Genomic DNA, 24979 nt, shown 5'->3' on the forward strand with positions numbered 1-24979 from the left:
TAATATCACATGAGGGGATTATAAAGTGTAGGGGCATATAGTAAGTATATAATATCACATAAGGGGATTATAACGTGTACGGGGATATAGTAAGTATATAATATCACACGTGAGGGGATTACAAAGTATTAGAGTATATAGTAAGTATATAATATCACATGAGGGGATTATAAAGTGTAGGGGTATATAGTAAGTATATAATATCACATGAGGGGATTATAAAGTGTAGGGGTATATAGTAAGTATATAATATCACATGAGGGGATTATAAAGTGTAGGGGTATATAATAAGTATATAATATCACATATGAGGGGATTCTAAAGTGTAGGGGTATATAGTAAGTATATAATATCACATGAGGGGATTATAAAGTGTAGGGGTATATAGTAAGTATATAATACCTCACATGAGGGGATTATAACGTGTAGGGGTATATAGTAAGTATATAATACCTCACCTGAGGGGATTATAACGTGTAGGGGTATATAGTAAGTATATAATATCACATGAAGGGATTATAAAGTGTAGGGGTATATAGTAAACATCTAATATCACTCTCGGCCGTTATACATCCGGGTTATTACTGTTTTCTACGATATGACAGTTCTCCTATTTTCAGTTTCGTTTTCAGCGCCGCTCCCCCTCCCCGCCCTGCGGCCCCCGGAGCTCGGCTACACGGTGCGGTGATGGAGTCCGCGGCTGCGCTTCTCCTGCTGCTCGGGGTCTTCGGCTACTGCCAGGGTGAGTGACGGGGTGATACCGGGGAACTGGTGAGAGGAGCGGCCACACCGGGGAACTAGTGAGAGGAGTGGGGGACGAGGGGCGGCCACACCCGGGGCCGCGGCCATCAGGAGACATGGAGCCGTCACCCCGCGGCCGGAGAGCTGAGCGTAGCTGATAACAGGGCGGGAGATTTACCTCACAGCCGGCGGTCATGGCGCCCGCCCCGCACTGTACCGTACTATACTGTACTGTACTGTACCATGTGGGCGGCAGCTCCTCATCGGCCGATCTGGTCGGCTCCCGGCTGACCTGCACAAATCTCATTTATAGTTAATTTTTGCTTGAGAAGTTTAGTTTTCTTCAGAAAATCCAACCCGAATTTTACTACAAGATCCGCGACAAGACCTTTCGGTGGGCGTCAGCGGGGTGTGGATGGGTGTCAGCGGGGTGTGGAGGGGTGTCAGCGGGGTGTGGATGGGCGTCAGCGGGGTGTGGATGGGCGTCAGCGGGGTGTGGATGGGCGTCAGCGGGGTGTGGAGGGGCGTCAGAGGGGTGTGGATGGGCGTCAGCGGGGTGTGGAGGGGCGTCAGCGGGGTGTGGAGGGGCGTCAGCGGGGTGTGGAAGGGTGTCTGCGGGGTGTGGAGGGGTGTCAGCGGGGTGTGGATGGGCGTCAGCGGGGTGTGGAGGGGTGTCTGCGGGGTGTGGAGGGGTGTCTGCGGGGTGTGGAGGGGTGTCAGCGGGGTGTGGAGGGGCGTCAGCGGGGTGTGGAGGGGCGTCAGCGGGGTGTGGATGGGCGTCAGCGGGGTGTGGAGGGGTGTCTGCGGGGTGTGGAGGGGTGTCAGCGGGGTGTGGAGGGGCGTCAGCGGGGTGTGGATGGGCGTCAGCGGGGTGTGGAGGGGTGTCTGCGGGGTGTGGAGGGGTGTCAGCGGGGTGTGGGTGGACGTCAGCGGGGTGTGGGTGGGTGTCAGCGGGGTGTGGATGGGTGCGGACTGTTGTCAGAGATGAAGCATATTTCTGCGTGGACACCGTTCCACAATAATTGTCAGACTTGCTGTGAACACACCCTCAGACCGCCGTCACACGGCCAAGAAAATCGTGTCATTTTTGTGCGTCGCGGGATGTACGAATCGCGCACGAATCTGAACTCCATCCTTCTGAATGTGGCCATGTACGACAATTTTTCCCCCCATCGCCTGCCCCATCTGTAGTCTCTCTCTCAGAATGCCTCGCCCCTTGTATTAAATTAAAAACATTGCCCGCCGTACGAGGTGCACGCGACGCCGATGCTGGGCTTCCCATTGAAAGCACTAGGATCCTCCTGAAGCGATGCGAGGCGCTTTTAGCACATTAGCGCCTCGCATCCGCGGGACATCGCACGTTCCCGAGCGTAATATATCACACTCACCCGTGTGAAATTAGCTTTAGGCTGGGGTCACACAGGGCGGATTCCCGTCGGAAATCTCGCAGTTTGGCCTCAGCAAAAACCGCGAGATTTCCGCCGGGAGAACCGCCGCGGATTAAGCGGCGGCGGCTTTGAAGCGGCTCGGCCGCATGCTTTTCCGTTGCGGCCAGCGCTCCCATAGAGGAGAGCGCGGCCGCGACGTAAATAAACAAAAAAGGAAAGGTAAACAGACCTGCTGCTTCTTTTGAAACCGCGGCTGCGGTCGCCGCAGCCGCGGTTTCAGCCGGACTTACCGCAGCGGATTAGCCGTCCCGCGTGGACGAGGTTTCTGAGAAATCTCATCCACATGGCTGGCTAATCCCAAGATTAGCGGCCGCGGGCGGATCTACTGCTGCAAAACCGCGGCAAATCCGCCCTGTGTGAACCTAGCCTTAGGCTGGTTTCACACGACCGAGCTCGATAACAGGTCGTTGAACTCAGCCTTATATTGCGCTCGGGAACGTGCGATGTCCCGCGGATGCGAGGCGCTAATGTGCTAAAACCGCCTCGCATCACTACCGTACAGCTGTGATCCTGCAGGGCGCTTTCAGCTGCGTCGGAGGATCGGCAAGTGTTTCCCATTGTCTACAATGCATGATGCACGGCGTTCAATGTGTTTTCCGGCCAACAATGGGCGATGCGTTCTGAGGGAACTGAGCCAATCACTGCAGCACTCGATGAACCAATGCGATGGCTGTGATTGGTTCATCGAGCGATGCTCAGCCAATCACTGCAGCACTCGATGAACCAATGAGATGGCTGTGATTGGTTCATCGAGCGCTGCTCAGCCAACCACTGCAGCACTCGATGAACCAATCCAATGGCTGTGATTGGTTCATCGAGCGATGCTCAGCCAATCAGAGCCAACATTTCCTGGAGGCGGAATTTGTGAATCTCATAACCAGAAAATGATGATCTGTGGCCGGCCGAGAACTGCAATAAGCGTGTCAGAGCTCCGGCGAGCCGCAGGAATGGCTTGGACTGGTCCTGATAGGTAACTATAATAAGACATCCCCTGAAAATAAGGCCTGCTGCCTCTTTTGGGGCAAAAAATAATATAAGACAGGGTCTTATTTTCAGGGAAACAGAGTAGGAGGGAAGAAGTCTAGGTGGGAGTGGAGAAAATAGATTTTAAGGGACATGTTGCATCCGAGTTGATGGTATTTTTCCAGAAGTACGGTCACAAACTGAGTGTGGTTATCATCCATGAATAACTCCCTTTAAGGCTTACCAAGCTTCCTATTCTTTTCCCTTTAAAACTTGGTCTGACGCAGGATCGTTTAGAAGTTGTCGAATTTATGGCCCAACAAAAATAACTTCCTTAACCTTTGCATCACTCAATTTAGGAAATTGGTCTCTTAAGTACTTAATGCCTGTCCTTCCTGGTTCATACATTTGACAAAATGTTTCATTAAACCCAGCTTTATATGAAGGATAGAAGAACATCTTTTGTGTCCACGAGAGGCTCGGCAACGTCAAGATTACTTGCAGGCCAGTCTGCTTGAATGTAATATGATTTCCTATCCTTACTGCCTGTCACGGTATTATTGTATCTTGTCACCACCAGGAAGCTAGAGGTTTAACAGGGCTTGGATGGAGGAATGCTCCTGTCATACCCCTAGCTCCCGATTGGGTGACTTCTGTAAGGTCTTTAAGGCCCCCTGTCCACGGGCATTGCGGTATCCCGCGGCGGGATCTCTGCCACGGGAGCCGCCGCCCGTGAGCAGGACCCGCAGACGGATCTCCGCTGTCAGCCTAATGTGACAGACAGGCTGATCGCGGAGAATCGCTGCAATTCGCAGCATGCTGCAAATTGCCAGCCGCGAGCGGAGAATCTCAATGATTCTCCGCTCGTGGACAGGGGGCCGTCCCTTTCCATAGCAACGCTATGGAAAGCTTCAGACGGCGTGATTCACGGCCGTGGACAAGGGGCCTTAAGGTCCTAGCAGAAGCATGTGTAGTGATGTTTTGCCCGTGCTGGAGGGTTAGGGTAAGGGGTTAGTGTTCCTGTTAGGCGTACATTATTAGCTGCAAACGCTGAGGCCTTTACAGCTAAAAATGTAAGCCTCAACGGACAAATAACCCCTTACCCTAACCCTCCAGCACGGGCACAACTTCACTACACAGGTTGCATCTGTCCCAGCACCCCCCTGAGTTCTCCGTGCGTCCACTTTTTGCCTGTCGCCGAGCTGGCTGTCACCTCGGTCCCGGCCGCCAATTCCCCCAGTGACTCACTGTTCTGGTCAGCTGTCGGTGTGCGTCAGCCGGCGCCTCTGCCGCTGCTCCCAGTGTTGCCGCGGTCCACCTGCCATCTGTGGAGGGCACTTGCAGGATGAAAGCCACAGCTGCCACTCCCAGGCTCGCCGCTGTATTCGTGCTGTGTGAAAACGGCACTGTCTGGTCTCCTTCACCGGCTTTAGCTGTCCTGCCCTGTGTGAATTTAGTAACGCCCCCCCAGCCAATCAGAAGCTGGGGGCGTTACTTAATTGTTTGACAGTTGCTCCCTTGTCACCACCCCTAACGTTCGGTGGTGACAAGGTACAATAGTACCTGTCGCACATACATAAAAAGCAACAGTATTTAGTGTACCCCAGTTGCATTCCTAAGAGCATAACGATGACCTTTAGATCGCCACAGATTTTCCACTTGTGTTCAGCATACTTGATTAAGTCGAGGAGGGCTGTCATGTTTGCATAAGTCTCCTTCATGTGAACTGCATGACCAATGGGAATAGAAGGAAGACTGTTGCCATCATGAACTAATACAGCTTTCAAACTAAGCTTGGAGGAGTCTATGAATGACCTCCGTTGAGTTGGATCATGGTTCAAATTCAGACATTTCAGATCCCTCTGACGTTCTCTGTACTGTGAGACCCTGACATCACGTTGGAGAAGATTCCATTGCTGTAGTCTTGACCCTAGAAGTTCCGCCTTCTCCTTTGACCAGTCAAGGTCACTCGATTCCGCTTGACTCAGTCTGTGCGGGGTATCATCTTTTACCTCAAAGTCAGGATCATAGGATGGGAAAGGCTTGTTGGGTTCTTCTCTTTCCACGCTTTCTTCATTTTCTACTTCAAGCTCATTATGTTGGGGTGGAGTAGGAACTGATAAACTATCTGAATGTGGAATAGGTCGACTAGCAGATGGAAGATTGGGGTATTGAACTGTTCCTGTTTGCTTCATTGACAATCCTGCCTTTACAGTAGGAGTCAAGCAGAAATAGCCCTCATCTGTATGGTTTGTAGGCTCCCTCCAAACCATAAGGCACAGCAAAAGCCATAGATTGATTTTATTTTTCAGCCATTCTCGTAGTTTAAGGCCTCATGTCCACGGGCAAAATATAATTTTTAAATCCGCAGCGGATCACCCGCATGTGGATCCGCATCCCATAGGGATGCATTGACCACCCGCGGGTAGATAAATACCCGCGGATGGTCAATAAAAGTGAATAAAAATAAAATGGAGCATAAAAAAAAACGTGACATGCTCCAGTTTCGTGCGGGTCTCCCGCGGGGACAGCTCCCGCATGCTTCTATTGAAGCCTATGGAAGCCGTTCGGCTTACCCGCAGCGGACCGGGCAGGTCTTCTCTTCTTCACGGCAGGATCTTTTTTCTTTGGCCCGGCGGATTTGCCCGGTGCATGCGTGCCGAGTACATCCACCGGCCGAAGAAAGAAGATCCGGCCGTGAAGAAGAGAAGACCTGCCCGGTCCGCTGCGGGTAAGTTTATTCTTATTTTAAGCGCTCATGTCCGCGGGGCAGGAGGAACCCGCTACGGATTCTCCATGGAGAATCTGTAGCGGGCCTGATTTTCCCCGTGGACATGAGGCCTAACGGAACAAGAGTTGCAAGGTATATGTGGAGCCGATGACTTATCCCGGTCCCCGACCTTCATACCAAAATAATGATGATAGGCAGTCTTCACAAGAGGCGTCAGATTGCATTTTGTGATGAAAATGTTATTTCACCACAAATGTAGCAAAAATTATTCACTAATAGAGATGAGCGAACCTACTCGGCCACGCCCCTTTTTCGCCCGAGTACCGCGATTTTCGAGTACTTCCGTACTCGGGCTAAAAGATTCGGAGGGCGCCGTGGGTGAGTGGGGGGTTGCAGCGGGGAGTGGGGGGGAGAGGGAGAGAGAAAGGGCTCCCCGCTGCTACCCCCCGCTCCTCCACGCCTTCCCCTGCCCCCCGAATCTTTTCACCCGAAATCTGATATAGCACATTTTACACTTCAAAAGCACTCGAAAAACCAGAAATTCTGAAAAACAGGAACAATATGAAACGCAGTCATAGCAACATTTATTATGTTTATAACCTACAAACATATGGAGAACGTTGTGTTATGTCAGTTGAGAGGTTTGACCACTCCCCCCCCCCCCCCTAAAAAAAAAAAAAAAAATGTAAACTCTAAAAAATGACATGTCCCTGTATCTCTAAAGCAAGAGCTAATTGGCCATTTTTATGGTGATTTTTGAATGCAACAGATGGAAATACATAAAAATACGCTGATTTTCATCTCGAAACAAAATCATCGTTGGGCAGTGTAATCGTTCCTGTGCTTTCATACAAGAAGTATCGCTGCTGGGTGAATGGAGGCGGAGCGGACCGGGGATTGTTCCAGCCGCTGACTCTATTCTCCATAAACAGGCCGTCGTTCATAAGTGATACTGCCTGTTTACTCGGCCGATCCGGTGTTCAGTTTTCCTGCGCGCAGAAACTGAATGAGGAATGAAAAGCGAACGCGCAAATCTCGCACTACTATGAACCCCATTCTTGGGCGATGTTGTTTCCACGCATTAATGGTTTTTTTTAAACATATAACTTGAATGTATCGGTTGGCATCCGTTTGTGTATATCTTGCAATTAGAAAATCTACTTTAACCCCTTAAGGCCCAACGTCCACACGTGGGTCAGATTCCGTGCAGGGAATCCCTCAGGGATTCCGGCCCTGCTTATAGCCAGTGAGCCCTGCGTGCCTGCATTTTCCCGGCAGCATCATCTGCGCGGATCTCTTCACTTCCGGGTTCGCTGTACTGCGCATGGCTCGCTGTTGGACATGCACAGTACAGTTTGTTTTTTTTTGCCCCTGCTTTCCCGCGGATCTGCATCACGTCCGCGGTGTCAGCTGCGGGTGTGCCACGGATCGGACTAACTTCAATGGAAGCTGCCCGTGCGGGACCCACCCAAAAATGGAGCTTGCTGCGATTTGTTTTCCGGATCAAAAGATCCGTAAATCAAATCCACATGCTTTAATTAATTTGCGGACCCCCAGTGCTTCCCTAAGGGCGGCTTGATTTGTGGATCTCCCGCACGGATTCTGCAAATCAAATTTAGGACATAGTCTCCAGGACATACAGTTACATCATGGAGGCGGATCAGGAGCCGATCGCCGTCTATACAATGTGGGCGCCAAATATTTTTCACAGCTGACATCTGCCGGCAACAAACGCGATCAACATTCACACTGATCATGGCTGTTAACCCTTTAAATGCTGCCAATTCTGACCGCAGCATTTAAATGGCCTGATCAGAGTTCAGGGGTCCCGAACAGTCCCACCACGATGAGATTGTGGGGTGCCAATCTGTTGTCATGGCAGCCAGGGACCTATAAAGTAAATCCGAACGGTAATTCAAGCCTCCAGGATGGCGACTGTCCAGAAGCATGATACAAAAGGCTTCTCTACTTCTCTGTTTTGCCTCCCAGTCAGCGCCCCTATGAGGCTTGTGAAGCCTCTCGAGACCCAGAACCGGAAATGACATAAGAATGTACAGCTGGAAAGTGTCTCCATACTGCAGAAGTTCTGCGGTTACCAGCATGGAATCCTATATCTGCTCCGCAATACATTGTTATAGCGGTCTTATGGTTGATCCCACATATTGTACTTTACATGAGGAACAACTGATGAGATGCACTACATGTGCGGTGGAACAGTTCATAAAGGAGAAGCTTGTAAAATCCTTTCTGTTAACATTAGAAGCACCCATGTTACTGGGCACCATATACTTGTATCATCCACAAGTGGACATACCTCTCTGCAGGCAAACTACGACCTGCTTGTAATGTCCTCATTCATGTTAAGAATAGGTTAATATTTCTGAGGGCTCTTTCACACAGGCTTGGTTTTAGCGCAGAATAGGGGCGTCAAAAAAAAAATAAATTGCTACTAAACTGCACTTAATATCATGTGAATGGGCAATTTTTCCTGAGCTTCACTCCGCCGCTGCTGTTTGGAATTCCCTGGGGTCGGCAGAAATACTTCTAATGATTTTTAATCTTCTTTTCTGAGCCTTGGACATAGCTAAAGGCCTCATGTCCACGGGCGGGTCGGGTTCCGTGGGCAGGAGCCCCGCCGCGGGATCCCACCCTGCCCGTGGCATGAGGACATTACTTACCAGTCCAGATGCGTGCAAGTTGTCCGGCGTCTACTCCATGCATGTGGGCGAGTGTGCCCGGAGATTTTTAAACTTTTTTTAATCTCCTGCTTTCCCATAGGACTTGCAGCACACCCGGAGTGACAGTTCCGGGTGTGCCACAGATCGGACGGCTTCCATTGAAAACAAACCCACATGCTTTAATTAAGCTGCAGTCGCCCATGAATAGTCTTTGGGCAGCTTGAACTCTGGATCATCCGGGCAGTTGAAACTCCTGCGCCGCCCGCACCTAAGATAGGTCAGGACATCTTTTCGCGCAGCACGGACTGTAGATGCATGCATTGCAATCATGCATGTCCTATATTTTTAACTACAAGTTTTTTTGTGTTTCTAACATTTCTTCTTATGAACCATTGGTTCTGAGAGGCACAATTGTTTGACGCGCCTATTCTGAGTGATCAGGACGCCTGCGATTACACAAGGGTTGGAGCAGACAGCGAACGTCTCTGCTCCTGCCTCCTGTGAAGTGGCCAGCGCTTGTAACTGCAAGCGCAGCTCTAATTGAAATTAACGTGAGCCGTGCCTGTACTTACAAGCGCCGGCCACTTTACAGAGGTCGGAGCAGAGACTTCCGCTGTCCGCTCCGCCCCCTGTGTAATTGCTTCACTGTCAGTGGGCGTACAATCAGCTGATCGGACGGGGTCCTGAACGATGGACCCAAACTGACCAACTATTGGTGACCTATCCTGTTAGGTTATCAATAGTATTCTCCCTGAGAAAACCTCTTTAACCCCTTAAAGGGGTTGTCCCGCGAAAGCAAGTGGGGTTATACACTTCTGTATGGCCATATTAATGCACTTTGTAATGTACATCGTGCATTAATTATGAGCCATACAGAAGTTATTCACTTACCTGTTCCGTTGCTAGCGTCCCCGTCTCCATGGTGCCATCTAATTTTCAGCGTCTAATCTCCCGATTAGACGCACTTGCGCAGTCCGGTCTTCTCTGTGTTGAATGGGGCGCTCGTGCTGGAGAGCTGCTCCTCGCAGCTCCGCCCCGTCACGTGTGCCGATTCCAGCCAATCAGGAGGCTGGAATCGGCAATGGAACGCACAGAAGACCTGCGGTCCACCGAGGGTGAAGATCCCGGCGGCCATCTTCACAAGGTAAGTAAGAAGTCACCGGAGCGCGGGGATTCGGGTAAGTACTACCCGTTTTTTTTTTTTATCCCTGCATCGGGTTTGTCTTGCGCCGAACGGGGGGGGCTATTGAAAAAAAAAAAAAACCGTTTCGGCGCGGGACAACCCCTTTAAGGACCAGACACTTTTTAGGGATTTTACCCATGTGATGGTTTTAATGCCCTATTTTGTTTTCTTTAGCTACCAAAATTATTTTTACTGCATTTTTTTCCCGTGACATAGGGCGATTTTTCACGGACTTTTTTTTTCCGTTTTTTAGTTTTACTGGGGGTAAAATGCTAAAAAAAATGATTTTTTAAAATATTTATAGTAATTTTTTAAATTTAGTATATTTACGCTAAAATAAAGTATGGGAACGGGTTCCTCATTTTGTTTTGGACGTTTTGATATATAATATGTATGGTTTTGGATTACAGGGCGCATACTGCGACGATTTTGGTTGGCGTCGGCTTTGTGTTATTTTCTTTCTTGTTTTATTCTGTAATTCTTATTTACTTAGATAGTAAAAAAAAACATGATTACATACATATGTCCCCCATGATGTCATATAAGACCTCTGAGGGACATTCATTTAAAAAAAAAAATTTTTATTTGACACTTTCCCACTCTAGCTAGGGCGTCCATAGGAGCCGCATCCATAGACACCCCAGTTACAGGGAAAAGCAACCTATGTAGTGACATTGGTCACTGGCAGAGCTGGCCTGGGTCTAGTATGACCCTCCAGCTCCGCTGTAGCAGGGGACCCCAACAGTCACGTGACCCCCCGGGCTCCCGAAGTGAAAGTTACACTGTACTTTCACTTTCTAGTACACAGTGCTCATTGAGCGTTGTGTACTCGGGGAAGGAAAAGGCAGGAAGGGTTAAAAACCCCTCCTGCCTTCTCCTCCCGATTATCAGCTGTCACTTACAGTTGATAACCCGTCCTGCCTTTAATTGATTGCAGTGGCAGGAGGCTTAAAGCGCCGCCGTAATTTTACTTTCGGCGGTGCTTTAAGCCCAGGACCAGGCGCCGTACATTTACCGCGGCTGGTCCTTAATGAGTTAATTATAGAGACTACTCTGTTGTAATCTGTGGAATATTGTGTTGTAGACGTGGGGATACTTCACCGGTGTAACCTCGTCTTCTCTCCTCCTGATGACTATCATTGACCCTTACTGTAATTTTCCAATGCGATGTGTGGGCCACATTGGATCAAAAGATTACAATATCCTCTTTTCTGCAATCATCTAGCAATGTAATGGCTTTCCTGTATATAATCCTTGTCATCAGTACACAAACGCCTGGCCGATGTAAACTCCCCTGCAGACAGGTTCTTTACAATATGACCGGATGACTACTTTGTTCATATATAATTACGCAGTGGGAGGGCTTTTATAGTTTGCCCAATCAGGAACAGGGTGGAGCCAGGACCGGGAACCAGACTGGGAGTACAGTAACATGGCTAAGTCCAGCAGGGGAGCTGTCTAGACGGCTGGATAGCTCAGCAGGGAGAGCTGCTGCTTGGAACACAGAAGCTTCTGGGTTCCAGCCCTGACACGCTGGTTCATTAACCCCTTAAAGACCAAGCAAGGTAAATATACAGCGCTTGGTCCTTGGCTTTAGGCTTCTTTCACACGGGTGACGGTGATATTGCAGTGAGAAAATCAAAGCGATATCGCTACGTTTTCTTGCTGCAATATCATGATTTTGTGGTGTTACAAAGTTGTGCCACTTTGTAGCGCTCTTTTGCCAGGATTTTCAGGGGGGCTTGAAATATAAGCCCTACCTCAAAAATAAACATAACAAAACCCCAATACATTACCTAACAGGCGCTGTCCGCTCCACCGCACTTCTCTTCCACACTTCTCCTCCGGCAGTTCCGCGGCACTTGTCTGTAGTCTTCAGTGAATACGATGGCAGCAATTGGTTCTCGAGCACCGTGGCTCAGCCAATCAGAGCCAGCATTTCCTGGAGGCAGGATTTTTGACCCCCTCACCACGAAGCGCTGGCTGAAGGCTACAGACTAGTGTGCCAGGGACTTGCGAGGAGAAGTGCGGCGCAGTGGACAGCGCCTGTTAGGTAATGTATTGATTTTTTTTAATGCTGCTAGGACTTACTTTAGGGACAAACAGTAGGACTTCCGACTGTAAAAGTTGCATCGCACGAAAAGCGCGTTTTCGTGTCATGATGCAACGTGTGATGAAGTAACCTATTGAAAAGGATGGGCTTCATATACATGCGATTTGTAGCACTTCTGCATCGCGAGAAATCAGCACGATTTTGTCGCTCAGGTGAAAGCGGCCTTATTCACTGCCGATAGCAGAAGTACGGTGCGGGATTAAAGCCTCTACTTCTGCAATCAAACAGGAGCAGGACCAGTCCTCCGCTGACACAACTGAGGACCCAGAGGAGAAGCGTGATGTGCTCCTCGTAATAGCAGAGCTCCAGGGTACTAGAAGACCCTGATTAGCTCTGCCAGTGACTATTGTCACTACAGAGGGATGTTTTCCCCTGTAATTGGGGCTCCTGTGGAAAAGTGTGAAATGAAATAAAATACCATGTTAATGACCCCCAGAGGTTTTATATGACGTCATGGGGGACATAGATGGTAAAAAAAAGATCTACAAAAATAAGTTTAAAGAAATTACAGAATAAAATAAAAATATATACATAAAAAAGCAAATGACCGAAAACCGACACCAACTAAAACTATCGCTGCGTGCGCCCGGTAATCGAAAACTATACATATTCTATATCAAAACGTCTGATACAACATGCGAAAACATACTAATTTTAAAAAAAAACAACTATAAAGTAAACTAAAATATTTTTTTTACTTTTTATTGCTCAAAATATAACTAAAAAAAGGAGGGGGGGGGGGGGGGGAGAGCCAAGGAAAAAAGAATTTAAAAAGCCCCATATGTCATGGAAAAAAAAAAAGAAAATAGCAAAAATAATTTTGGTATCTGAAGGAAAAGAAATGGGGGCAGTAAAACCACCACATGGGTAAAATCCCTAAAAAGTGTCTGGTCCTTAAGGAGTTAATATCATCATGTTGGGAATCCATATTTTCTGTGTCATTATACCAGAAATGTCTCTTTACCGTTAGCAACCGCAAATCAAACAAAGTTTAATCTTTTTTGAGTAATTTAATTTGTGAGTTGGACAGTAGGCAGGCAGATAAACAGTTAAAGCCTCTTCATCAGTCATTCATCTCTCTGACGGCCCTTGTGAGGTTGGTATTTGTGAGCCGCCGCATCTCCACTTACGACCTGCCTTCCTCGGTCCTTACTGGAAGCCCCTCTGCTGTTGTGGATTGCGGTATATTTTAACGTTCCGGCAGCGCTGCGATTCATCACATTATTGTCTCCGTATCGGAGGCGTCCGATGTGGTATCCGCTGGCTCATATTCTGATGAAGAAAAATCCGTTCCTTTTACGATTGCTGATTTTTGTTCTGCAGTTTATTTTTCGAAATAGCCTTGGGTGTGTTCGAATATTTACGTTGCCAAACCTAAACTTCTTTATAATCCTGTGAGCCCCGCATGAATTTTACTACTCTTGATTTAGTTGCAGCTCTGGAGTATAATACAGGATATAACTCCAGATCGGTGGGGGATAACTAATGGCCTGTATTTCCATACACCATGCACCCTGGGTTCGCTCATCACTCTCCTCTGTTGGGGGTTGTTACAGTTGTTTTTTTCTATATCTGTTATCATTTGTATTTTATTTCAGGTTTGGAGCTGTTTGAGGTATGTTCTGGCAGCAATGTAACATTTACAGCAGAAGCTTCTGCCCGACCCTTGGAGATCAATTGGTTCAATGGTAGCAGTAAAATTGTGGAAGTGGAAGAGGGGAAGGATCCATTCTACTACACCTGTCAGGGCAGATGTATCGTAAATCTACCAGAAAGGACCATCATCGTCAAGAATGTGATTCCGGCAGACAGTGGAACATACAGAGCTGCGGTTTTAGTCGGGGGTACATTACAGGACACCAACTTCGGACTGCGGGTGGACGGTGAGTGCGGAGCTGGAGCCATTATTTGCATCTGTTCATCACTTTGACTAATAGTTGGTGCGCCCCTTCATGATTTCTGTATGGCTCATTAGACTATAAGCCCCGTAGAATCAAATCCAGAGTAGATAAAGGGGTATTCCGGTGACACAAAGTTATTCCCTATCCTCAGGATAAGGGATAAATAGTTGATTGGTGTGGGTCTGATCGCTTGGATCCCCACCGATCACCAGAATGGGGGTCCACTGACCCCTGAGATATTGGTAAAACTAGCAGAGCAGCAGCGCGCATGCTTGGCTACCACTCCATTCATTTAAATGGAAGTGCTGCAAATAGCTGTGTTCCAGCACTTGGCAATCTCCAGCGCTTTCATTGGAATGAATGAAGCAGTGGCTGAGCGTGCGCGCTGCCGCTCTGTTCTTTTGCCAGTCTCTCAGGAACACGGGATCCTTATTATGGCAATTGGGTCCAAGCGCTCAGATCTCCACTAACCAGCTAGTTATTTTCTATCCTGCAGATAGGGGATAACTTAATGTCACTGGAATACTCCTTTAAGTGATCAGTAAGTAGAAGTGACCGCTGACGGCCAGCATTTGGTTATAGCTGGATCAGTTTTTGAGAAAGCAGAGGTCAGAGGCCTTTCAGGCTGCTTTCACACGTACAGAATATTTCTGCAAGAAGCATTTAGAAACGCAGCTTAATCTGCTCCGTGACCCGCATGTCCTCTTGCAGATTATGGTGCAGAATTTCCTGCACGAATGATTCTGCACCTGTGGAGCTCCTCAGAGGGGCGTCTTCTGGGTGTTTGTATAGTTCATAGCGGTCACTGTCATCTGCAACCCTACACGTTCCCCACTATATAACGTCTACCCCATCACAAGCCCAATTGGTGTTTTCTTTTGTCTTTTTCACTGTCAAAGAGGTGTACAATTCGTCATGACATTAAAGGGAACCTGTCATCTGAAACCCCTTTCAATCTGCTCTCTTAGTGTTAAGCAGTGTGACACAAGAAACTTTTAGCCCAAAAAAGCCCTTTTACTTTGAAAGTAGTGTGTCCCGCAGACAAGTCATCTGCCTCCAGTTAAACAGGTGGTGCCATGAGCTCTCAGAGTCAGCGTGTCGCTGCCATAACCTGTCTCTCCTGCTGCTCACAGCCTCCCCCTGTGTATGCAGGTCAGTGCTGAAATCTCGTGAAAGTGCCATGTGCCTCTCTGGCCGCATCTTCCCGGCCCATACAGGGTGAAGCAAGGTGTATACACACCCAGGCCATAACCTTTGTGTATGTTGAGCCACTGCACAGTCCCTGAATTCTTAGTTGTTGGCATAATCCTCGCAGACACTGCAGCTGCCCTTGGCTGTAGTTGCCCCCACAGGAGCTGCGATCTGTGAGTTGTACCCACTGGGCTCTTGGTAGTGGGAAATGTGGCAGCTTCACTTTCCATATTCTATGAGCTCTCTTGGAAAATAAATCCAAGATGTTTAAGTCACTATGGGCCCTTTTACACAGAATGATTAATCGTTCAGATTATTGTTGGATTGTGCACAAATGCATGATAATCGTTCGCATACTCCCATTGTCGCACCAAATATTCATGTTGTCAGCAGAAGCCTCTTTGTGCAAACTGCCTGCTTCCAAGACCAGCCAGCTTGCCTGTCCCAAAGACCGGGACCCCCGACAGACCACCAGTAGAGAGGATCGTCTGACCATACTGTTAGGAGGTGTTGGGACCAGTGGATGTGTGAGGGCAAAGTACATTTGGTCTCACGGCAACCATTACATGTACTGTCTTTGATGCCCACCGTCACCTCTATTTGCAGTGGTCTCATGAACAATTAAACTGGACGCTATGAAGTAGAACCAGGTTGTCTTCAGCAATGAATTCAGGCTTAGTTTGGCCACTGACAACAGCCGTGTTCATGTCTGGAGACCTCGGGGTGAGCGCCTCAATCCTCCCTTTCCTGTGGAGCCGGACACTGCCCCCTGCTGTTGTGATGGTCTGAGGGGCCATCGCATAGGACAGTCGGTCACCCCTAGTAGTGGTACCTCTGTACACTTAAGGACTATGATGCCACTATATCATGTACCCAAACAGTGCCACAAACAGAATAATTCCACTGTACGTATAAATTATACTGCTATGCCATAAATTGTACCACTAAGCTGTACACATAAATAGTGGGTATATAAACATACAGTATGTATCTTCATGAACACGCACCGCGGCTTTGCAGCACTTTTTTCATTTTCACAAATATATAACAGATTGGAACTGATCTAATGAGGAGTTTTGTGTACATGTATGCTGTTATATATGATTTTTACTCCCGCGCATGCGCGGTGGGGACATACGACGGCCATTTTTATGTAGCCCAAATAATGTGGTCTCACATCGTGCGAGGGGTAAGACAGTATCGTATGTGGAGGAGTATACCAGCGCATGCGCTATTCAGCATTGGAGACGCTGATCGCTGACATGCAGGAGGCATGGTGATACTCCTATACAAAGATGTTCAGGTGTTGTCCGACCCACGGTTCCTTTGGATTGGCCCTTGAAGTGACTGAGGTGTGTCTTTTAATTGTGATTGGTGGTGGGTTTTTGTATATATATAGGCATATAGATGTGTTTGTATATGCTTGATAAAGACTGCTATAAGCAATCGAAACATTGCTATGCGGTGAATTTGTGTGTCAGAATTAAAGGACCTCACCCTATATACCTGATGTGAGGACTCAGCTTTGATCTGCACCCCGGCAGCTGCTCTGCAATTTACTATTTTTTGGAATTTCCACGGCAAATCCGCCCTGTGTGAACCCAGCCCTAGTCTCCTAACTCACCATCTAGGTGTCTCTCTAAGGAGTAACAATACTGTTCCTGACTGTCATAGGCCTCTCACTAGCCGAGCCAGAAACCTACTGCACACTGATGAGGGGCAATCGCCCCGAAACTGCTGTCTGTGTATTGTTTCTGGCTTTGGCTTACAATTCCCAGTCATTGTAAGGCTGGCTGTACACTAATGGGCCGGACTCCTCATGCGGCAGCTTACAGCAGAATCTGGCCCTGTGCCCAGCCAGCATCCGCACATACCTGCCTTTTCTGTATCTTCTCTATATTGCAGATGGTCCACATGCAAGCCGTCGGACATGCTCAGTACAGGTTTTTTTCTTAAACCTCTGCTTTTTCTGCGTCCCGCGACGTGGAATCCGCGACCTTTCCGCAATATCATTGCAGGAGGGCTGCGAGTCGGACGGCTTCCATTGACTCCAATGGAAGCAGTCCGTGCGGAATCTGCACTAAAATAGAGCATATGAGATTTTTCCTCTGCGGGCGAAAATCACTATTAATTTCCGCTCATATAGAGGAAAAACCGCTTTTCCATAGCATGCTGTGGGGCGGTATTTGCTGCGGAAGCCCCCTCCGGATTCCGCAATGCAAATCTAGCCGTGTGCAGCTAGCCTTATAAAGCTTGTTTAAAAGGTCTGACACTGAGTTGCAAGAATGCTGCCTTCCAATAGGTGGTGCTGCAGAGGTATTGTTCCATTTTCCCATTCGCTTATTTCTAGATCACCCGGAGGACACCTGCAGAAAACCTGGAGGCCAAAATACAACATAAATTTTGCTGCTATCACTGGATTATTAGATGCCGGACAAGAGAATATATTCTAATGTGATAATGTATAAGTGTATATATCAGTAGAGTGGAGGAGGAGGAGGAGGAGGAGGACTGCTCGCTAGTATTACCATGTTTTTTCTCCCCACTTTGGCCGGCTGCACACGAACAAGTCAGATTCTGCATGCAGGAGCCCGCAGTGGAATCTGGCTCTGGCTCTGACCCCGGCCGGCCACCCTGCGTACCTGTCATTTCTGTAATGCAGATGGCTGCGGACGCTCGCCGTCAGTCATGTGCAGTACAGATTTTTATTTTTTTTCCCGCGCAGTCGCTAGGCGATGACACTTGTACCCACAGCCTATCTGGAAAGTCAATTGCGGATGAACTGCGGGTGGGACGTCTTCCATTGGCTTCAGTAGGCCGTCTGCGCAAAAATAAAAGATGCTGCGATTTTAAATTCGCTCTCGGAAATCGTGATTGCTATCCACTCATCTGAGTGGTAATACAAATCTCCAATCTTTTCAATAGGCGCGGATTACTGCATATCGTCAGCGCGGGCGACGATTGCGGATTCCGCCATCAAAATCCGATTGTGTAAAGCTGGCCTTATAGCCATTTGCTATCTTTGTCATATTTACACAATGTTGTTTTATTAAACACAGATGCGGAGGGGTGGGGGGGTTCACATAGTTTTATGTGCAGTTTCATGCTCGGTCATCATTATTAATGGATAATTCTTCTACAGACCCTGTTTGTAACGTCACGATCCGTAACAAGACTGTCCAGAACAATGTTACGCTGCAGTGCGTCTGCTCCTCCTCTGGCGCCGCTCCTGCAAAGTACGAATGGTATAAATGGGACAGCAGAAATGACCACCTTGTGTCTGACAAGTGGAGCATCACCGTGCATAAGGAGGAAAAACCACAACTATACAAGTGTGTCGCCTTCAATGGGGCCTGCTACAGTTCTGCCACCTTCACAGTGCCTCCTAAAGAACCAGGTGAGTGCAGCTGGTGTCCGTCAGTCCAGGGGCAGTCTGCCTGCTGCGGTCACTGGTCATTATTATTATGGTCATTACTAGCTTACCCGTCGCGCGTTGCTGCGAAGACAGACAGACATTGGTTGTTATCTATCTATATATACAAACGAATGACAGTGCAGCTTTAATGTTACCTCAGCTTTATAATATATTACAACCAATCACAGCTTTCATGTTACCTCAGCGGTATGATATATAACAACCAATCACAGCGCAGCTTTAATTTTACTTCAGCAGTATAATACACAGTGCAGCTTTCATGTTACTTCAGAAGTATAAGAAATAGCAACCAATCATAGCGCAGCTTTTATTCTGCCTCAGCAATTTAAGAAATAGCAACCAATCAAAGCGCAGCTTTCATTTTACCTCAGCGGTATAATATATAGCAACTAGAGATGAGCGAGCGTACTCTGAAAAGCACTACTCGCTCGAGTAATGTGCTTTATCCAAGTATCGCTGTGCTCGGGTCTGAAGATTCGGGTGCCGCTGCGGCTGACAGGTGAGTCGCAGCGGGGAGCAGGGGAGAGCAGGCGGGAGAGAGGGAGAGAAAGATCTTACCTCCGTTCCTCCCCGCTCTCCCCTGCAGCTCCCCGCTCCGTGCCGGCACCCGAATCTTCAGGGACGAGCACAGCGATACTCCGATAAAGCAAATTACTCGAGCGAGTAGTGCTTATCCGAGTACGCTCGCTCATCTCTAATAGCAACCAATCATAGCACAGCTTTCATGTTACCTCAGCAGTATAAGAAATAGCAAACAATCACAGCGCAGCTTTCATGTTACCTCAGCAGTATAAGAAATAGCAACCAATCACAGCGCAGCTTTCATGTTACCTCAGCAGTATAATATATAGCAACCAATCACAGCGCAGTTTTTTTTTTATTTCAGTGGTATAAGAAATAGCAACCAATCACAGCACAGCTTTCATGTAACCTCAGTAGTATAAGAAATAGCAACCAATCACAGCACAGCTTTCATGTTACCTTAGTATAAGGAATATCAACCAATCATAGAGAAACGTTCATGTTACCTCAGCAGTATAAGAAATAGCAACCAATCACAGCGCAGCTTTCATGTTACCTCAGCAGTATAAGAAATAGCAACCAATCACATCACAGCTTTTATGTTCCCTCAGCAGTATAATATATAACAACCAATCACAGCTTTCATGTTACCCCAGCAGTATAAGAAATAGCAACCAATCAGAGCGCAGCTTTCATGTTACCCCAGCAGTATAAGAAATAGCAACCAATCACAGCACAGCTTTCATGTTACCTCAGCATTATAACGAATATCAACCAATCCCAGAGAAACGTTCATGTTACCTCAGCAGTATAAGAAATAGCAACCAATCACAGGGCAGCTTTTATGTTCCCTCAGCAGTATAATATATAACAACCAATCACAGCGCAGCTTTCATATTACCTCAGCAATATAATGTATAACAACCAATCACAGTGCAGCTTTCATGTAACCTCAGTAGTATAAGTAGTAACCAATCACAGCACAGCTTTCATTCTCAATATCCAGCAATTGTCTTGTGGTTGAACACGCATCCCGATGCCCATAATGCCTTTTGCTTTCGTGCTTGAGATGGAAATTGTACGATCTACGTCTGGGGCATAACTATTGACGACGCTCACACACGTGCCACCTATCGGAGGATAGATGTACTATGCCAGTAATCTTCCCAAGAGTGTACTGAACAACTTCCCAAAGTTTCATGGCGAGCGGATGAATGGTGTAGTAATGCATAAAGGACAAACAGACAGACATACACACATATATATATATATATATATATATGGAGGAGGGATTCTCATACTCTGCAGTAATGGAGTATTTATCACAGCAGCCATGTGACCATCTAATGCAGACAAGCCCGGTGTATACAGGGCAGCTCCAGTCTGTATGCAGGAGAACCCATTTTGCAAAGCAGAAACCCCTCTGTAAATTAGAGAAATCATGCAATGGGTGTGGACCTGCTGTACCAGTGATTGATTTCACTTCAGGCTACCCCTGAGGGTTGCACAAAGAGGTCCCCTGGTCTTCACCCTTTAGCCCCTTTTTAGAGGGATGTGATCTTTGCTGCAGGGAATCTACATGTCACTTCCCCAGAAGTAGTCTCAGTACAGTGTCAGCAGACCCAGACAGGTAAGAAGGCAACAAAGCATGATACCGAAGGAAAAGGCAAGAACGTAGTCAGGATAACATGTCAGGAGCTCCTACAGTATGGTAAGCAAACAGAAGATCGGGGCAGGTGGCCACTAGGCAAATCATAGTCAAGAATCAGGCCAAGGTCAGGACAAGCAGAATTCAGGAAAGCTGGGTACACAGGCATAGGGTCACACCGAGAGTCAAGCAGATATGGAACACCTTTACGGCTCCCACACACTTGCGTTTTTTTAACGCAAATGTCAATGGGACTTTCTAATGTTAAAAACGCATCACAAGTTTCTGCTTTACGATTTTGTGCGATGCGTTTTTAACATTAGAAAGTCCCATAGACAGTCGCGTTAAAAAAACGCAAGTGTGTGGGAGCTCTGACGTGGATCACTAGGAGACGTATAGCTCAGACACACTCCGGAGGGCGCTTTAACCCCTTAAGGACATGGCCTAATTTGAATTTAAGGATGTAATTATTTTGGGGGGATTTTTATCTCCACTTTTCAAAGACCATAACTTTTTATGTTTCCATTGACGTAGCCATATGAAGGCTTGTTTGTCGCGTGGCGAACTATTGTTTTTATTGGTGCCATTTTTGTGTACATATAAGGTATTGTACAAGCTTTTTTATTTTATTTTTTTTAGAGCAATGAGAGAAACCGCATCAATTCTGACATTGTTTGTTACATTTTCTTTTTACAGCATCAATCATATAGCATAAATGACACAATACGTTCTTTCTGAGGGTCGGTACGATTACGACGAAACCAAACATAACTTTTTTAGGTTTTTCGATTATTTATATTTTTTTTTTTTGCACAATACAACACCTTTTTTCTGAAATTGTAGCTCTGTGACGACTTGTTTTTTTGCGTCATGAGCGGTAGTTTTTATTTATTCCCATTTTGGGGTACATATGGCTTTTTTTTAATGACTTAAAAATTCATTTTCTGTGAAGTAAAAGGAACAAAAAACAAGCATTTCTCCCCTGTGTTTTGGATGAAAAGTGTGTTCACTTTATAGTACAGGTCATTACAGACACGGTGATACCAAATATGTGGGGTTTTTCTTTAATCTTTAATTTTATTTATGCAAATTGGGTAAAATTAGCAAAAAAGGTTTATTTTTTGCTATTTTTTTTACGTTTTCCTTTATACTAAGTGTCATTTTTTTTTTTACACTCTTTATGTCCCTGAAGGGGACCTGAGCCATAGCAGCTATGATTGCTATCATAAAGCATTTCAGGATTTAAGACTCTTTTGAATGGTCGACTGCGATATCACCGTGAGAAAATCTCAGCGATATCACAGTTGTATTCTGTGCAATAGCGCTGCGTCTTCTCACAGCGATATCGAGATTTTGTGGTGCTCCAAAGTTGCGCGACTTTGTCAGGGTTTTTCGTGGGGAATTGAAATATAAGTCCACCCCCAAAAATAACCCCTAGCTACATAAAAAAAAAAAACAATACATTATCCAACAGGCGCTGTCCGCTCCGCCACACTCCTCCTCCCGAAGCTTTGGCACACTTGTTTGTAGTCTTCAGCCACTGCTTCTTGGTCAGGGGGCTCAAAAATCCCCCCTCCAGGAAGTGCTGGCTCTGATTGGTTCTCCAGCGCCGCGGCTCAGTCAATCACTGCAGCACTCGATGAACCAATCACAGCCGTTCAATGCGATAGCTGTGATTGGTTCTCGAGCGCCTCGGCTCAACTAATCACTGCAGAGCTCAAGGAACCAATCAGAGCCAGCGCTTCCTGGGGGCGGGTATTAGGAACCCCCTGACCATTTTTGTCTCCCGTGTGAAAGCGGTCTTATGTACTGCAATGCCTTATTGCTTGTAATAGCGATAATAAGCACTGCTAAGCTTGGATTACATTACGGGGGTCCAATGACGTCACAGAGGGAGCTCCCTCCCTCTAAAGCCTTTACATGCCGCGATCTACATAGATCGTGGCACATAGGGAATTAACAACGAAAGTCGCTGTCCTCATGTACCCCCGTTGCAGTGGTAGGCTGGCTATAGGTAACAGCCAGCTCCTGCTGCAAGTTGTCGCTGGCTCACTTCTGATCCAGTGCCATCTACATGATGTAAGTTTACGCCCTGTTGCGTTAAGTACCCCGCAGCCATGACGTAACATTGCGTCCTGTGGCGTTAAGGGGTTAAACGGTTGTCTGTTTATTTTTTTTCTGTTTAATATATATTTAAGCCTCCTCCCGCCCCAAACTGTGGTTTAGGAATATACTTGCTGAAGCATTGTTTTGGTACTCCGTCTTCATGGTATCTGGTCGTCTAGCCCGGTAAGGTCCCATCAATGGATCACATGGTCTAATGTAGAAGCCTCAGTGATGACGTACCGTGTCAGAGCCTCCTATTGACTGCAACAGTCGATCATCGCAGCAACGCCGGCCCCATTCAAAGCAGGGAAGGAATCCCCTGCCATAGCTGTCAGAGCTGTGGCAGAAGTCCACGATGTACTCCCTATGTTTTCAATGGGGCCGGCGCTGCTGCCGCCAGCCCCATTTAGAACAGTGAGCAATATCGCAGAGTTTTCTTAGCGCTGCATGGCTTGGGTTTTTACTCGCTCTTGCATTGCAAAAAAACCCATCGCTAGTGGGTAGGCTAGCCCTTAGGGCTTTTTTACATGAGCGTAGACGACTTTCAGTTGGCTGTGTCATAGCTGCAGTGCGACCGAAAATAGCATGAACGGGTGCACAAATCTCCCGTTTGTGTGCCCATTCAGACAGTCCTGCCTCCCCCTTTCCTCCGGCTCTTGGCAAGGGGATGGGGAGGGACCTAGTGTGCTAAACTTCCGCCCCCTCTCCACCCCTTGTCGGCTGCAAGCAATGGAAGGAGGCGGGATGGGGTGGGAGTTTTATCAACTAGCTCCTGCGCCCTCCCATTGTAGACAGCCAGCAAGGGGCGGAGTGGAGAAGGGAAGGGGTGGGAGTTTAGCAGACACGCTGCTAAACTCCCTCTCACCTCCCTTCTTCGGCAGCTCCCATAAGCGTCTATGGAATACGGCGGCGGCTCCCAGCCAGAAGATAGTTCCTAATTTATCTTTTCTGGCTGGTGTAAAAACGCCCAACCAGAATAGGGACCATATGCACTATCTTGGCCGGCCGGGTGCTTTTATGCCGTGGGAATACGCCCATCTGAACTGATGCATTAGAAACCAATGCATCAGACGGACACCGTATATCGGCCGGCTGTGAAAGCTCTCAACCTGCAGCAGCTCCTCCTCCTCCTCAGTCCTGGTCTCCTTGCGCTAGGGATCATGTTATCTGCTGGCTTCTTCCCTCCTCCGCGGCCATTGTCAGTGTGCTATCAGCACTCATCTGTTTTTGTCTGCTCTGCTAGACAAAACAAGCCGACAGACGATCAAATACTGATGCCCGCACGAATATATCTTTATTACTCCCCAAATGCACACCATTCGCAACCTGATTGGTTGTTTGGATTTACTCATTCCCGGTGATTGGTTATTTGAGTTGGCTGATTCACGGTGATTGGTTGTTTAGGTTGCCTTGTGTAGAAGTGGGGAGTAAGAGTCTAATATGCCAACTGCACGGAGGGTGAGGAAACTTGCTGCACAGCCGGCGGGCCACAGAAAATGAGGTGGCAGGCCGGATTCGGCTCTCGGGCCTTGTGTTTGACATGTGTGGCCTAAACCTAGAGCTAAAGCAAAGCCTGGAATAGCCTGCAGAGCCTCTTGTAGAGTGGAAAATACAGCCAAACTGTGGAGTGGGCTTCACGTCTAATATGTATATAACACAACAGAATTACTATAGTGGAGTCCTTAACTCCTTCCAATCTTTTATGGACAAATTAGGGACATCAGCTACCCATTCAGCATATGTTATATCATTATAACTACCCATTCAGCATATGTTATATCAGAAGGTTTGGGTCCTGTCAATTTTAAAAGTGTATATATTTGTGTCGGGCTTATTCAGGTCTGACGTTCCAAGAAGGTCCTCCAATTTGGAAAAGACAAAGTTGTGGTGTTAAACTATTAGCTGTCTTATATCATTGTACCTCAGTATGAAGCATCTGACCGCTGTCTGCTTTGTGTCATCCCACAGAACCAACGAGCCGGGTACATATTTATGTGCTTATCGCGATACTCATCCTCGCTCTCATCATCATCGGTGTCATCCTGCTGCTCAAGAAAACTAATAGTAAGTACATTATACAGCTCTAGTATCTGCACCCTGCAGTATATATGGTAATAGTAAGTACATTATACATCTCCCGTATCTGCTCCCTGTAGTGTATATGGTAATAGTAAGTACATTATACATCTCCAGTATCTGCTCCCTGTAGTGTATATGGTAATAGTAAGTACATTATACATCTCTAGTATCTGCTCCCTGTAGTGTATATGGTAATAGTAAGTACATTATACATCTCCAGTATCTGCTCCCTGTAGTGT

At 47.3% G+C, this 24979-nt stretch overlaps 1 protein-coding gene across 2 annotated transcripts in view; it reads left to right on the forward strand.

Annotated features, from left to right (window-relative positions):
• Positions 1-631: 631 nt before the first annotated feature.
• Positions 632-24979, forward strand: part of LOC136625191 (uncharacterized) — a 50436-nt gene continuing 26088 nt past the window's right edge. For both annotated transcript variants that reach the window (XM_066599208.1, XM_066599209.1), the window contains exons 1-4: positions 632-742; positions 13456-13740; positions 18092-18346; positions 24630-24725. In XM_066599208.1, the coding sequence (XP_066455305.1) occupies positions 688-742; positions 13456-13740; positions 18092-18346; positions 24630-24725 (691 nt within the window). In that variant the 5' untranslated portion in view covers positions 632-687. The remainder of the gene's footprint in view (positions 743-13455; positions 13741-18091; positions 18347-24629; positions 24726-24979) is intronic.

Source organism: Eleutherodactylus coqui, chromosome 4, assembly GCF_035609145.1.
Source record: "Eleutherodactylus coqui strain aEleCoq1 chromosome 4, aEleCoq1.hap1, whole genome shotgun sequence".
Classification (NCBI taxonomy): Eukaryota; Metazoa; Chordata; class Amphibia; order Anura; family Eleutherodactylidae; genus Eleutherodactylus; species Eleutherodactylus coqui.